Source organism: Triturus cristatus, chromosome 2_1, assembly GCF_964204655.1.
Source record: "Triturus cristatus chromosome 2_1, aTriCri1.1, whole genome shotgun sequence".
Classification (NCBI taxonomy): Eukaryota; Metazoa; Chordata; class Amphibia; order Caudata; family Salamandridae; genus Triturus; species Triturus cristatus.
This window is the reverse complement of record NC_140581.1, coordinates 203,602,787-203,620,145: the sequence shown is the minus strand read 5'-3', so window position 1 is coordinate 203,620,145 and position 17,359 is coordinate 203,602,787. Positions and strand designations below refer to the sequence as shown.

The 17,359-nt window shown below is 43.2% G+C and overlaps 1 protein-coding gene across 1 annotated transcript; it reads right to left on the bottom strand.

Annotated features, from left to right (window-relative positions):
- Window positions 1–13,164: 13,164 nt before the first annotated feature.
- On the bottom strand, window positions 13,165–14,468 carry LOC146863967 (HAUS augmin-like complex subunit 8). The gene is made up of 2 exons (XM_085637387.1): window positions 14,024–14,468; window positions 13,165–13,820 (listed from the first exon to the last, which is right to left on the bottom strand). Exons 1-2 carry the CDS (start codon window positions 14,466–14,468, stop codon window positions 13,165–13,167), a joined length of 1,101 nt encoding a protein of 366 aa, XP_085493513.1.
- Window positions 14,469–17,359: the final 2,891 nt, after the last annotated feature.

Here is a 17,359-nt window from a genome sequence, read left to right as displayed (position 1 = left end):
TGTGGCGATGCGACCAGCAATGAAGATCCGGATGCAATGAAGATCCGGTGCAATGAAACAAAATGGCATCTTCTTCTTGATGCGACAACGATGCGTGCACGCCTGACGGCCATGCGGCGACTCAACGAATCTTCTGAGCCGAGACAGGCCCTGTGACACACTTCTCCTGTGATGCGACAGCGTCTGCTGCGACGGTGACACTCTTCTCCGGTGATGCAGGGCGCCTCGGTGATGCGATGCGACAGCGGCGACACCCTTCTTCAGTGATGCGATGATATCTGCTGCAGCATCGACATGCTTCTCCGGAGATGCGACGGCGTATGCTGCAATGGCGAAACTCTTCTCCGGTGATGCGAGACGCTTCTGCGATGTGATGCGACAGCGGTGACACCCTTCTTCAGTGATGCGACGAAAGCGGCTGCGGCGGTGACACACTTCTTCTTCGTGAGTCACGCTTCCAGCTCCCAGTGAAACGCAGTCTCTCAGAAAGCTCAGCACAACAGCAGGCACTTCAAATTCCCAGCAAGGGAATTCAGGGGGAGCTGGTTGGTGAAGTCTGTTGTCCCTGAGACTTCAGCAGGAGGCAAGCTCTATCTTCAAGCCCTTGGACATCCTTTACAAGTTGATGAAAGTAGCACATAGTTCCTTTCTCCTTTCTTTGGCTGTCAGGCAACCACTACAGGCCAATCCCCCAACCAGCACTCAGCTTAGGGATAGTCTCTTCCTCAGTTTCTCTCTGGTTCCTCTCCTCAGCAAAGGTTCTTCTTGTTTCCGAAAAGTGATCAAAAGTTCTAGGGTCTGGGTCCCCCCTTTTATACTCATATTCTCTTTGTTCTCTGAAGGCAGAGAGGCATTTGCCTAGTCCAAACCAGTTCTGGTCAGTCCTGGAGCACTTTGTTTACATGACTCCTTCTTTCCTTTGACAGCGTGGGCCTGGGACATCAGGCGCACCACAAGAGGTGGAGCCAGCATTGTGGATGGAAGGCACAGCCCTATTCAGACCCAGGTGCAACTCCTCCCACCACTCTCCATGTAGATCTCTCTATTCAGCCTTGTGTTGACTCACCCTGTCTCCAGGAATCCCCATCCCCTGTCACTCAAACCTGGAATACACAACCGAGCAGAGGCAGGCTTGGATAGTTAGGCAAGAAAAAAACTATTTTCTAAAAGTGGTATTTTCAAACACAGAGGGGCCGATTCTGATCCGGGTCGGAAAGCACTCCAACCGAGCCGGATCCGGAGTGTTTTCCGACTGAGCCAGAGTCCTGCAATCCGACCGAGCGAGTACGATGCGGCCGTATGCTGTCGGACTCGGTTCGACCGGACTCCCATAGAAGTCAATGGGAGCCGGTCGTAGGACACGTACATGGGTTCCCATTGACTGAATGGGTACGTCGCGGACATGTGCGCCCCCTACAGTGAGTACGCATCGGTACCATCCGCACCGTACATGCCTGTGTTGGGGAGACCCGTGGGTCTCCCCTTGTGTCCGAGTCGTAGGGCTGCGGGTGACAGGGGGTCCGACGCGGACCCCCAGAGGCAACCACCTGGACGATTTGTGAGCCGGACACTCCGGCTCACACAGGCTGGCCGACGCGTGCATCGTACTGGCTCGGTCGTAAATCGCATCCATTGCACGCTACGGTTAGCTTCCGACCGAGACGTACGGAGCGGTTCGGACCCGGAAACGAGTCGGTCGGTGAATTTCATGTAGCTTGCATCGTACTTGCTCGCTCATACAGCTGTACGAGTCGGGCGGAAAACACGCGTATGGCGCGTAGTTTTTCCAGCCGGATCGCGTTCGGTGCCCTTCCGACCCGGATCGGAATCAGCCCCTGAATGTTAAAACCAACTACACTAAAAAATGTATTTCATCATTCTGAGTTCAGGCATACTTAAGTCAAATTTCTACCTAGATCCCTGAGTCAGTTAGGATTATAAGATGTTATAATCAAACTGCCCATTCTGGCCTATGGGGAACAGGTAGCCCTGCAATAGTGAAAAACGAAAATGGTTGTAATTCACTATCAAGACATGCCACACACATAAGGGCATGTCCTACCTTTAACTTACAATGCACCCTGCCCTTGGGCCTACCTTAGGGGTGTCTGATATGAAGAAAAGGAAAGGTTTAGGGACTGGCAAGTGGGTGCACTTGGCCAGTCAACATGGCAGTACCAGACTGCACACAGGCCCTGCAATGGCAGGCCTGAGACACACTTTACAGGCTGCTTCTGTGGGTGGCACAACCAGTGCTGCAAGCCCACCAGCAGCATTTGATTTACAAGCCCTGGGCACCCGTGGTGCACTGTACTAGGGTCTGACAAGTAAACCAAACCAGCCAACCATGGGGTCACTAATTCATACGTCAATTTACAATAGGGAGAGCATATGCACTTTAGCACTGATCAGCAGTGGTAAAGTGCCCAGAGTCATAAAACCAACAAAAACTAGTCAGAAAAAATACAGGAAGAAGGCAAAAAGTTCAGGGATGACCCTGCAAAAAGGACCAAGTCCAACACAGTTTAGTTAATGTGAAGTCATACCACATGCTGATCTGGAAGAAATTTGAGTGTCTGGTTTTCTGCATTTCAGTTTCCACTCGTTAGGTGTTCAGCTCTTCCTGCATAGATTGTTATTCCCCAATACCCTAGTGTGTTGTGATGGGTCAAGACTGATTCTGTTGGCCACAACGTATCGGTTAGCCCTCTGTCTTCACTCGGGCTGGGAATCAAAAATCTTATAGATAGCAAATCACTAGATGAAACAAACTCCATTCCTAGTATGAAGTATGAAGGTAATTTGTTTTTGCCAAATCCCCTTATTCAGGATGTCATGGTGACCCCTAGATTTATGGTATTAGGTTCTGCCTTCTTTGAGGGGCCAGAGACTTTAAAGACTTCTGCGTCATCCTGTAGTTTGCCGATTTTCACATTATTGTTCCCCGGGCACTGTTGCAAGCCTCGCCAGTACACGTCTTCTCTTCTGGTGTTATTGGAAATTTTCACTGACCTATATGGCTAAATATTACTTAATATGTGAAGGTATTGTTTTTGGGCTTTGTAAGCAGCATGAGTTTTGGTAAATACATTTGTTAACCTTTTCAGATGTCTTCTGCAGGTATCCCAGGTTTGAACTGGTTTGTAATCATTTGATTATGAAACTGTGGGACTCTGCTAATGCATATAAGGATAATGTTGAAGAAGTATATAGCTTTATTAGTTTGTTTGAAGGTTGTCGGTGGTGCAGGATAGTTCTTTGGGGGTGAAGCTAATGTAAAGGAGAATTCAGCTGTGACTTTGGCAGTCCCAGGAAAACACTTTTCCTCAACCTTAGCCTTTCCCTTGCCTTGAATGGCCTCCAATGTGGGGTGATTAATTGAACTGGTTGGGTCAGTAAAATTAACTGAGTTGAAAGCTGTAGCTACTAGTACTTAAGCCCTTGTAACTCTTAGACAAGTTGAAATTCTCTGTACTTGGGTTGGCATTATAGATGACTTGTGACATAGCAACCCAGGGTTCATGTCCACAAAGGTTTTGCGGCGTGGGCCCAAATTCAGACATTTGCTCTAGATCTCTCCATCTTGTCCATCCATGGGCTGAAGTAGAATAACTCTGTCTGGTTTGTGCGGAGGACTCCCCTGTGTTGATTCAGCCTAGAATGTTTTTGTTCTTTTGTACAGTTGCCACTTTTTTAATCTTTGGGAGCTTTTTTGGTTTATATAACTCGGATGATCATTTCTTTAAAAGCATCAAGAACTTCCATCTAGGTGTTCACAGCTGATTGACCCGAATCATAATTTCAAATTGGATCTAATTTGGAGGAGATTTTTTGTTAAAGTTTTCCAATCTTGTATATGGCTAATTAGCGTAATATTTTCCTTTCAGTTGATATCTTCCTGTTGCAGTCTGTTAATATTGAATGGAGGTTTCTACTAGCTTGGATAGATTTGCTAAACAGGTGGTGAATTCATCTGGACCAAGAAGCTTTTTCAGAGATCCAACTACCACCTCTTTAATCACCCTATTCTTTCATAATTTGCTGAAATATAGGATGATATTTCTTGCATAACCACAGCTTGGACATCTAGCTTTGATGTCTGGGTGGTCAAACTCCTTTTTAGGTCTCGCGCCTAGCGTTTCAGTGCGCAGCGCTGCTCGCGCAGCGCAAGACCTCTTTTAAGGCATTTCTCAAAGCTGCTCACACGCTTGTGCGTGTGAGCATGCTTTCGCCGCCCGACATTGGCTTTAGCGTGTTTTTCTTTTTTAAACAGCACGGGCTTGGGCAAAGGTGGGCGCATGTCCTGTCTTTGCTCTGCCAATTCCCGTCCGTGTCTAGGACGCGCATCAGCGCGCAACACAGACGACAGGCTCCCTCGCCCCCGCTCCTATGTGGTGCGCGTGCACCACAGGTTCTGTATACCTTTTCAGCTCGCGCTCTGTGTGCCTTAGTGTTCTAGGATGGGTCTGTGGGGTGTATGTTGTCACCCCCTCACAGGGCGGTAAAGCTGCAGTTTTTGCTTGTTTACTCCCTCCATGCTCCTCTGAATCAGGGCTAAAACCTCTGCGCTAGAGTGATGTAACACACTAACATCTCCCGAACAGCTGCCCCACTTCCGTAGAGTTCTGATGAGAGATGGTACTTATGGAAATGTCAGTACAAGATAATCTGTAGGCCTGCTTTACATCGACCTTACCTCAGTCCAGGGCAGGGTTATGTGACATCTGTTGGGGGGATCCTAGCGCCGGGACACTTCGGTTGGAGAACCAAGCGCTCTACAAACCTCTAACATAACAATGTGCGTCCCACCTGCCAAGCTTACTTCACTCCCCACAGAACAGAGACATCTAGCCCAGAGTCAAGGGCGCAGACTCATTGAGTTAGGAGCATCCCAGCAGATGACCTGTGTGACCTGAAGTTCCTATGTGAAACTCATGGCGTGGCCGACTCAGTGTTTTAGCCGTGCAAGGTCAATCCATTGCATACTGTTAAATTAGGAAATAGGGTGCTATTAACATTGCGCAGAAATTGAGTGTGAACCAATGCAGGTACAACAACTGCTTCTGTTTTGGGGTCTCTAAGTCACGCCCCAGCTGCAGAATCATCAGTCAGTGGTTGCGAGCTACCTGACAGGGGCAGCATCCAATCACTAGTTAAACATCTGTCTTCCTGCCTATTACGGAACATTTGATTCCCACACTCATTTTATCAGCAAGTGGCAGCTGTCCTTTCCTAACCCAACCCGTGCACATTGACAATATGTTTTTTCCAAGCATCCCAGCACAATTCTCCTTGACCCAGCTCCATGACACCTCTCTCCATGCTTGACAAGTGCACGACATCACTTCCTGCAAGGACACTGTCCAGTTCTTGGCCCCGTTCTCTACGGTTTTCTGGTTCTAATCCTGCTTTCTCCAACTGGCCAAATGTTGTCTTTCTGTTCTGTGTGTCCCCCGTTTGTCTCTAGGTTACATTTGCATATTTTTCAAAATTACTTTCCATAGGTCATTTAGAATTTGTGAATGACTATTGTAATAATGTTTTTGACACCACTTTCCACAGCATGTAGATTGGAGTTTATTTCTAGACAGAAATAATCAGTTTAGACTTATTTTTGGAATTAGTCATAACAAGTTGTTCACAGTATGATTTTCTGTGGATTTGCTGAAATGTAGTAAACTCATTTTTTAAGTGATAAAAATGCTACAATTCATTTTAGAGGCACAACACTAAACTGAATATTGAAGCAGATGCCGGTAGCCACTTTGCAAGGTGGAGTTGTAAGATGCTCTGTCAGTGGTGGCAGAGGACGAGATGGTCACATGCAGCATAAAAGAGTGTTAATCCTCTGCCCTGTGCATATAATTAACTATTTACACTCACATCTTTACTAGCCAGCTGTACGGCTCTGTGAGATTGGTAAATGACGTACCATCAAAAGGGTAATAGAAGTAGTTATTTTTGCAACACTTAGAAATGGCAGATGAGTGATCTGAAGGACTTTATAAGCAATTTATAACTAACAATTATTATTATTATTGTTGTTGTTATCTTTTTTAAAATTATGAATCATATAATCAGGCTATTCGGCGAAAACTGAAAAACTTCCCAGCAATTAACCGCCAGCATGCCAACCACCTAATGACAATCAGATAACTGGACTTCTAATCTTATATCTGCGGGCTATGACTTTGTTGGTATGGATCAGCTTCTCTAAACTGGGGGCGGCAGCTACTAGAAAGTTGGGAACATCCTTGGAGCTTTCACAATGTCCAACACTTTTTTTTACCACACCATGCTGTGGCCCTGCATCAATGGTACCGTTTTCTCAGCAGATCCAGGCCTCTGAGTAAACTGGAGATACCCCGCAGCTGTTTCCTGTCTTCTCTGTGGTTGTGTTGAGGGGACTTCAAGGAGGCAGTTCACCATCGTTCCTCCTGCATACTTCGGAACTCCAGGATTGTTCTGGTTTGTGATGGCAGTGCTTCACTTCACTCAGCAATTGCATTTGATTACAGAGGTTGCCTTTCTCTTTTAGACATCCTTCTTTCTTCCCTGTCTTCATCATCAGTGCCCCTTACTGAGTAATTGACCCAAATTCCTGGAGCTGCTTTGATTGGGTCTTCACTGCTGTCTTCCTAACTCACAAAGATGATCACACCGGCATCTTTTAGTGACCATTATTTCACAAGAGTGAGTTACACCATTGAGCACTCTAGCCATTTGTGGACAATAGTCAATTACACCATTGAATATTCTAGCCATTTCATTTTACCTCCAACTTCACTAGACAAGCAAATGATTTGTATTTGTCTCTGCTGGCTTTAGGCCCAGAAAACAAATGTATCATTAAAATGCACAGCTCCATCATCAATTGGACACAGCCTCACTGAACAATTTTTAAATTGAGATCCCAAATGAGCTCATTTATATATATATATATATACACACACACACACACACATAAAATGTACATACCTAAATATAATTAAATATGGTAGCTGTTGATATATTAAAACTGTTGCATTAAATATAATTAACATAATTAACATATTACTTCAACAAAATAAACAAATAGACCGCTACGTTAAAGTCATTAAGGTAGTCCTCACCATGTCACACATCTAATCTCCAATTAGGTGAAAATAATAAGGAGCCCATATTGGGGGCAATCAATAAAATATACACCTTATTAAGGTTACACTACACATGTTCAATGGCCCATTTAAAACCAAAATAGCCTAGCTGGTGCAATCAATTAAAAAACATAGTTAGAGTGAATTTGGTGAGCCATCCAACAAGGTGCATCATGGGAAATGAAGCCATCCATTGGTCAATTGTTTATGTCATTGTGGATATGGATTTGAAAAGCTTAAAAAACTCGTAATAATAATAGAGTGGTCTTCAATTTAATCTACATTGTATTAAAAAAAATATATGTTTATATGAAAATAATACGTGTAACCCTATTAAAAATATAGTTCCTTGCCCCGTTCACATCTTAATACTGATAAAGTGATTTTAATGTACAATATAGCACGTATTTAAATACCCACTTACGAATTAATAATTCCCTGCAGCTAAGAGATTTCAGTATACCAATACATACAATGTATACACACGCAATTCACTCCAGAAATATACTAATTATGTTCCACATGTCATGCATGTATATAAAAATTTCCAAAATCAATAAAGTTCTTACAGTTCTCAATACAAAAAACTACCATGGACCCTAAACTGAGTTTAAGCCATTAGGTTTCAATAAGAAATGGGAAAATATTAGTCGGGATTCCATCTGCCTTCATTGAATTCTCTATTAGCTCCCCTCTTTTAATTCTCTATTAGTTCCCCTCAGATGTTTCTTTCCTGGTGTAAATATTAACAAACTTTTAACTGTTTGTAGTTCAAATCATGATGTTCCTGAACATTAAAAAGGAGGATACTTATCATTCCTCCTCATGGCTCAAATATATTCCATAATTTCTTCTCTTAGTGGTCTTATCGTGCTACCTGTGAAAATATACCACAAGAGCAACTAAATGCATAAATGATATATATGTTCTTACAGATGATGAAGGGTCTAATAGAAATATCTTTACCAATATTTCCAGTGATTTCACTGCATCTTTTAAATGACAGTTCATAGAGACTGTAATCATTGCATTTAAAGGAACCTGTACAGGTCGACCAATTTTTTCAATATTGGGTATAAAGAGACTGCGGGTTAATTTGTCTTTAAAATTTTCTGCTCTCAAAATGGTCATATTAGGTCATGCAAACAGCAATTCTTCAATACATTGTCGGCCTACAGTGAATACTATTAATAAACTCCCTCAATTTCGGACTTTCGTGAGAATATCATCTGAGAAGTATAGCTTCCATATCTGAATTTCATGTCTACACTCCCTTCCTATTTCTATAAGCAAATAACTCAGGCTTATTTTTTTTATATCTGCCTTTTTCCTGAATTTTATTTACTGATTGCCCACAATCTTTAATTCTTTTATCATATCATCAGTTGTTGTTTTATATGTTGATTCATAAGTATAATTTCTCTTAGCAATAATGCAATCTTTATAAGGGGTGGCATTGATGGTACTGTGTGCATGGCTACTATCTTCCTTTAATATTGAAAAAAGGCATGGAAAGACTCTGATTAATGACCGTGATTTGTAGATCTGGAAAATCAGTGCTGCCATGGGGCATGGCATGCATGAGGCTCTATGCATTATGATTATTCGAGGGTTTTATCCTGATTGAGTCATTCATTATCTTAAGAGCTGTCATCTTCGAGCTCGCTAAATACGAATCTGTGAATGTGGTGACGCAGTCAAACCAGACAGATTGGTCAAATGCCAAAATGAGACTATCTTCCACGTGTGGGCAGAAAATAGAATCATCTTAGGATCACTTTCTGTTATCCCTTGCTCTATACCCTACTCATCAAGAGGAAAATGCATATCTAGTACTTTGTTAGAACCTCAATTTCTATTGGTTAGACTTTATCAGGAAAATTAGCGACTTTTGTATCAAACTCATTCATATCTCTAACTTTTACTTCTTGGTATTGCACTTGGAATTAACAGTCTTGTGGCTCATTAGGGCGTCCTTTAAGTATTTTGACTAGTTCTCTTCCTTCTTTGTCTATTTCTCCGTTTTCTCTAAGTTTTTTTGTTAATCATCTCTGCCAGTCTTACTTGTATTTCCCTTTAAAAAAGTCGTACTTTGTTTGCAAACTTGTGATTGTCCTTCATTGTCTGAGTAATCAATGTCCGGGAAAATCTGAGCACTCTCAATATATGACGTTGATTGTTCTACTTGTTGCTCTATTATATAAAGGTAAGCATATTTCTCATGAAACGTGTATGGTCTGCACACCGTCATGTACACAAATATCTCACTTGTATTTAAGTTGTTTTCTTAGACTTAGATTATATCACAAAGAAATTGTAATTTCTGTGTTATGTGGTAGTGCATATGAAGATGTCTGTAACTGTTAAACATTTTTGGTCAATTTTGCTGCATCAATATTGGCATGCTTCACCAAATTCCTTACAATGTGTGATGCAGACTCCTTTAGATCATTCTCCTATATTTCACAAACATTAATAAACACAATCCCCCTGGGATAATAATATTGTCAGTATAATTCTGAAGCAATATTTCCTCCCACCATTTATTGACTTCCTTAAGATTTAATTGTTAAAGTTGTTTCAGCTTACAGTGTATGTTGCTTTCACATTCAATTTTATTACTCTTAAATATACATACTTAAACTGCCTTGGCTTTTCTTGCGTCAATTGATAGTGCTTCTGCTTGTTAGTATGGTCAGAAATATCTCACAAGAACTACACAATGTTCTTTAAAAAAAATATAAGTATATCTTGCTAGATTAAAGTTGTCCATGCTATCAATATTTAACATCATGCATTAGTCATGAATTGTCAGAGGGTCCTCTGGGCCCTCTGACTGTAAACTAGAGCTTGTTGCTGGGCCTGGAGCCGCGACCCTAAAATTTGTCAAACTTCAGTTATTAACCATCTGCCTGTTCAGAAGCTTACAGGATATCTGCAACAATCTAACCAAATAATAGACTCATAACTAAACACATCCAATGACTGCAACTGAAACAAGCATTTGCAATGCAATAGGTCTCGCATTTATGAGAGTTTAAGCTATTGGCATTGTAAATGACAATGCTTTTATTTAGGTTTTAAAAATGAAAACAAAAATAAAAGGCATTGTTATTTGCAATGTCAATAGCTCAAACTTGTGTAAATAATAGACCTATTGCATTGCAAATGCTTGTTATGATATATAGGGGCACATACATCAACCAAAATACGGGTCGCAAAAGGCCCAATTCACAGCATTGGCCCCTTTGTGACTGGTATTTTGGCATTTGGGATGCATCAACCCAAATGCGAATTCACTAAATAGGTAATCCCAAATTTTGAGATTACCTAAATTGTGAATGCATTTAGGGAATCGCGAATTGTGATTCCCTATTTGGAATGCAACAAGCCTTTCCTAAATGCTTTGCATTTAGGAAACTCTAATTACCATCAACTGCAAGTTGATGGTAATTTACAAAAACTTTGAAAAATGCACAAAAGTGCATTTTTCAAAGTGCCATGTTGCACACACACATGCCTTTGGGGCATGTGTGTGCGCAACATGTGATCACATGCAATTTTCAGGGGTGCATCAGGGTGGCCTTTTGCCCCCCTTGCACCCTTGAAATTGCATGCGCAATTTGAGAGTATCTATTTGGTACTCGCAAATTGCGCATGCTATTCCCATTCATTCCTATAGGCCTCTAGGCCCATAGGAATGAATGGGTAGCTATTCCTTTATTGTGAATTGCAATTTGCAATTCTCAATTAAGGAATATGTAGGAATCGCTACTATTTTAGCAAAACATACATGCATAGGCAATTGCGATTCCATAATTGCGATTCCTTAATAATCGCAATGATGGAATCGCAATTGCCTCTTATGATGCATGTGCCCCATAGAGTCCTGTACTTTGTTCCCATTTAGAGAGAATGGGTTGAGCTGGTGGGGTTTCATGTATTACATGATTGTGTTTACTAGTATGCAATTCACCTTGTGATGGGCTTATATTGATAGTTCTATCAAACAAAGGAGGGACTAGGGGCTAGTTTACCGAGGTCCAGCTTACATGCCCCAGTAAGGCTGTGTACAAAGAGAGTACGGAGTTCCTCTGTGGCGGTCGGTAAGGAGGGCAGGAGCTGGTAGAGAAAAGTGGATCACAGGGGACCAATATTGTGTATGTGTAGGAGAGGGAATTCTCCTTGTTGGAACTAGGGCTCTCACACACCCAGCAAGCTAGGTGTCATGCTTCATCATTTGAGCCTGCCCCTCGTCAGGTCGGCGCTGCAATACCTGACGGGTACCCGGAACCGGGGCTCTTAATCGGGGATCTTTTTTTCCTGCCGGTGGGTGCAGTGGGGGTGAGGGGCCTTAATGTGTGTAGATGTAGGAAAAAATGTGAATTAAAATAGGTCAGTTAGTCCTAACCAACATTTTATTCTGAAGGTAAACTGCCTAATGTAAAAAATAGAGAGGGGCAAAAAACTAGTTGCGATGTGTCTAGTGGTGTATGCCCTGCCCTCAGGTGATCGACATGTTTTGTGTCTCTGATGTCATTGCGATCCGGACACTTCCTGAGGATCAAAGGAACACTATCTACACTAAAAAGGTAAGTGGAATCTACATACCCAGTTCTCTGGTTGTTGACCTGTAAGTAGGACAAAAGTGGGTGGGGATAACATGTTTAAATCACATTATATACAACATACATAGTCTCTGTGAACCAACTCTCAATGTCCGGCAGGGCGAACGTGCTCATGAGAACTAGGATGCTCTGTCACACAAATAATCACAGTGAAATAACCGATGGTACCAATAGCCGGTACTCAATGTATTCTGTGCTCAGGTTCTTAAAACTCATAGCAATGATGTAAAATTGCCAGTGTGCAGGTAGTAATATTTGTGGTAGGACGAAGTAGGACTCACCTACACTGTCAGCAAGTCATTGCTTGCAACAGTAGCCGGCGGTACTTAAGAACACCGATTGGGTCCTAACAGGAAGAGATGGAAGTAGTAGGCAATCTGTTATATTTAGGCAAAAAAATTGGGAAGGTCATAGTCAGGGTACTTGCCTGTAGCTGAAACCACTGAAGGGATGGGCGGACATAATTAAAGGACGTCCAAAAGCGACCCTACCCAAGAGGAGCTCCCACCTAGTGAGCGGCGCGACGTCACCCCCCCAGAGCCACGTGAGCCGCAATGGTGCCTTGGAAGGAACCAAGACGCCAAGCTAGCAACACTGGACCCGGGTGAACAAGCACACGCCCCAAACCGTGCACAGATGTCTGGTGCCCCTACGGGCAAATCCCGACATGGATACACCCCGATACACAGTTCACTCACCTCCAAAGTGGTCAGGCACCTATAGTTATCGAGTGCACAGTCACTCACCGGCGTGTATAAAGCTCTCCGCTTACGACTTACCCTGCCGCTGACACCGGGATGGTGGGAGGTTGTCGGCGGCGGGTCTAGACGTAGTCACTGAGACCGCGGTTCCGGGGGATCACGTGGGTGGAAAGTGTCACGTGGGCATTGTGATCGGAACGCTAGTAATGGGATAGCAGGGCTGGCAGCCATATTGGAGTGCATTATTAGTGTTGCACAGTGTAAGTTCATCGTGGATTTAAACAGCATGAGCCTGGTGTCATGGGTTGATAAGGGAGGGCATCTAGAGGGCATCGAAGTGTTACAAAAGTACATATTGATACTCAGTCCAGATGTATGGGGTATGGTTAGGCTGTCCGGAATTCGGTTTAAACCGAATCTGACCGACAGTACCCTACCGGATGAAAATCAGCGGACTCGGTTTAAACCGATTGTCACTGATTTCCATTGCTGTTGCACCCCTTGGCCGCTTGATGGAGCCAAAGCGCCACTTTCCACCAATTCTATTAATCTTAATATGACAGAACATGGATAAATGTGCAGGATTAACAAACAAAAAAAACCACAATATTCTCCTGTGTACATAAAAGAAGTCCAATGAATAGTATGAAAATAAGAATGCTCGGGGTCTGGCTGAGGCGCTTCAGTTAGTCATTCGAATTACAAAGATTGCTCAACAAAATACCATGGTTTCACAGCATCCACGCCTTCGGTGTCCTCAATTTTGTGCTGGTTCTGTAAAGTACTCTTTTTGCTTACTTTAAAGGCCAAGTGAAAAATCTCTGTAAGAGTGCTTGGAAGATCTGCGTCAATATGCAGGGCCACCTCGTCAAGTTCTTTCGTTTTAGTTAATGTCTTGGAATTTTCTTCAGAACAGGGCGGCAAAAACTCAGCCAGAAGCGATTCAGTAGCTGGCAAATGCTTTTGCAATTTTTCCAAATAGTCCTTGTTGCTTCCTTCAACGTGAATATTGTTTATAGGAAGCTCATGTCTTGTGGAATCCAAGGCTGTGGCAAATGTTTTATACACACTTTTAAACTGCTCGTCCTTGGAAGTGGATGGCATAAGTACTGCAGTCTGGCTTGCAAGCACCTCTGCTAGCTGCTGCTCCTTCTTCAACAGTGAAAGCTGACGCTTCTGCTCGTGCTCTTTCTTCTGTAGCTTCTCTCTCCCTTCGCACACTAGCAACAGATTCTTCTCAGCCTTTTCCTCCAGTCGACGCATATCTTTCGGAATCTCTAGGCGGAGCAAGGTTAGCAGCTGTGTCTGTGCCTCATTCATTGCCAGAACTTCCTCAGGGACGGCAGGGACTGGAGCATACATGCCAACATTTCAGAAAAGCAAAGTGGGAGATTTAAAAAAAAAAAATAAAAAAAATCGGGAGAAGGGGGCCTTCAATCGGGTTTCTGTCATGTATGGACTTTGGAAGTGTGCTGCTGCAGGATCGGACATTTGGAGACTAGCCATGAAATCGGTAGTCTCCCGCCTGAATCGGGAGTGTTGGCATGTCTGACTGGAGGCAGCTCCTTTTTGGGAGGTTTAGCATCAGCTTTGAAGAGGGCTTTTGGAGTCTTTCTCTGAAATGCTTTATCATTAATAATAGAAAGATCAAGATCAGGGCGAGCGATTTTATGGCCTTCCAGCAAAGTGGACTGTAGGTCACCTTTCCCAAAGATGGTGGTATCCAGTGTGCCAGGTGGAAGTCCACTCGGGGCCTTGAACCTCTGAGGCGCCATGGACCTTCTTCTGGGTGTACCACTGCCGGTCCTCTCTGGGGGCTTCACACCTGAACAGATGGTTGTATTTTGCAGGTTAACCTTTGCAACTTTTTTCTTGTCATACTGCTGCATATAACAAGACTGCATCATCTTTCCACCTTTAGGCTTTTTCACCGTGATTTCATTACTACTCCCAGAGCTATTGGTGGATACATCCTCTGAGGGGGCACTCCCTAAATCCGCCATTTCCCGGTCCTACGGTTGGAATAGGGGCATGCCTGAACAGTATGTCATCGAACGTTGTACACAGAGGCCTCTGTCTTCAGTGTGCTTTTCTGAATTTGGTGAAGTCTTGTTGAGAACATTTGTCGTACGTTTAAAAATGGAATGTATAAGTTTCTGGGCAGGAAGTGTAAAATCTTTGCAGGCATTCCTGGGCCTAAATTTTCAGGGGGGAGGGTTTATATAGCGCACACAAAAACCCGGAGGTATCAGAGTGCTTTACATGAGCACCAGTTGCGGTACAACCTTTCCTGACATTGTTTAGTGCAACACAGAGTGCAGGGCGCGAAGACAGACAAGAGAATGGGGAGCCGAGGTGTGAATGGCCAAAGGGCCAGAGCAACACCAGGCCCCCTGCCTGGCTCACATGGGGGGGAGAGGAGCTATTGTGTTCTGGCGTCTGTCTTACTACAGCCGCACCTGAGTACTTCACAGGTCTGTAAAAGACCATTTTAGTTAACGAGGCTGTCTTGTTTTTCACCCCTTTTTACAGTGGGGAGCTTAGTGCCACCGGACCGGACAGAGTCAGCTTTGCACAGTTAAAACTTGCAATGATGTTAATAGAGCAGTTAACTTGGTGATCAGTGATGAAAACTAGAAGTGTCTTGTCCTTAAGGTTTCCCAGTATTCACTCCAGATCGTAACCAAGAACGCTGCCATAAAATGGATGGGATTTTTTTTTTTATTGTAGATAGTCAATTGGCCAATGTTATTATGGGGATGGCCACAGTAGCATGAGATGGCAGGCAGGATTGCACAATGCAACGCTGATCTGACTGCAGTTCTCCCAAGCATATTCACAATTACGTAATTCCAGTATATAGACATTCCCATAAAAATATATATATTTAAAAACCAAGTAAGAAGGGACATTCTACAACACCCTAACGTCAAGGTTGCACTGAGTGTTTAGGAGTGACCTTGCTAGAGTTCTCCAGACTTTGCGAAGTACAGCTTCATTTTTGACCGCTTTAACACCTCTGAGGGCAAATGCACCCAGTTCAACTCATATGTTTCAGAACCTGGCCCAGACAATGTCAACCAGTATTGGCATGGAAAGCTACGTCAGTGGCCAGAGTTGGCAAATTGTGTACTGTCTGTTTTGGCGTTACCAGTCTCAAGTGCCAATGTCTGAGAGTGCCTTTTCCCAAATAAAAGTGTACATGGGTAGGAAAGAGAGAGCGCGAATGACCAAAGATTCACTGAAAAAATATTGTATGGTGTACTACAATAAATTTGACTTGTAAAAATGTATTTCAACCTCATATACACTGTACATAGACTGTCTATATTCCATGCACCAATTAAGAAAACAAACAATAATAAAAGCAAAGCGTCCCATAAACACCGGTAAAGCACCGTTTCAGTTGTTTTTTATGGGGCGAAAATGAGTAACCACTGAAAAGCACTGTTTTTTTGAGGTTTTGAAATCATTGGAAAACACTGAAAAAATACCACCAGAATTCACCAAAAATAGAAACTGAAAACAGGAAAGCCTAGGTATGGTGCACGAGTTCATAAAAACATGTCGCACCGCTATGGACATCACAGCGTGCAACCAAAATTAATCAGGGGCTAATAATACACACTGAGGGTGCGTGGAGAGCAGGCAAAAGAATGGTGTTGGTGGTCCAGAATTCATAGCACTGGGAATGAAGTCCCACATAGGCAGTCAAGAGATCTGTTTGGCGGCCATCTTAGCGTGTAGTCGGCCATGGTGACAGCAGGTGGTTGCTTATCAGGGGGGAAAAATTTCCTTGTTTTATTATAAGGATGATGTGTTCCTTACAAGTAGGGAATTGCTGTTGTACTGCCCCATACAACACCCCATCACTCAAGAGAACCGTGGTGATAGCCCATTGTGTCAGTCAAGGGATGCTCAAGGGATACTCATTGTGACGGTACGCTCATGGATTGAATGTGTATTGTCTCAAGTCAATGAGCTCCAGGGTATGTCATCATTTAAGCCAGTGGTATGTGTGGAAAGTCTGTGAATCCATCTTTGTTCAGCTCTGAACAACGCAGTCTTAGAGATGTCTGGGAAGGCTTCTAACACTATCCAGAGTAGGTTATCGGGAGAGTGTGACGCTTCTTTGTAGTGTGTATAAAGTTTTGTCGTGACTCTCTGGCTGCGAATATTACTCTTATGTTCGGTAATTCTGATCTTAATGGGTGGCATGGTCATTCCTATATACTTCAGGCCACAAGGGCACGTGATCATATAAATGCACTGTTTGATGTTGCAGTTAGTGTGCCTCTTCAAAGCCCATTTAAAGTTAGGTAGTAAAGATAACTCCTTAGATATGGTGGTTAGTGGACACACTGTGCAGGAACCACAAGGGTAGTGTCCAGTCACTGCCGGGTGACCCCACAGAGTCCTCTGTGAGTTGGTGTTGTGTTTCTTAGGTCTGGTATGTACCAAAGTGTAGGTTAGGTTACGAGTTCTTTTATATGCAAACCTAGGTTTAGGAAGTTGTAAATCACCTGTGTTCAAGATGTGCTAGTGTTTCAAGATGATCTTCTTAATCCTGGCAGAATCAGGGGTATATGAAGTAACACAGGTGAGATTGTCTGTGGTCGTTTTTTTATGGACCTCAAGTAATGTCTCCCTAGGGTTATTCCTAGCTCTTTTCAAGGAGTCCCTTACTTGTTTCTCAGGGTAGCCTCTAACCTTGAGGTCAGATGCCAGAATGTTGGCTTCTGCTCTGTAGTCTGAGATCAATCTGCAATTACGTCTGATTCGTAAAAATTGGCCAACCGGCAGGTTATCCCTCAGTGCTTTGTGGTGGTGACTAGTGTACAATAGTAAACTGTTGCGATCAGTGGGTTTTTTGTACAGTGAAGTTTTGAGATTA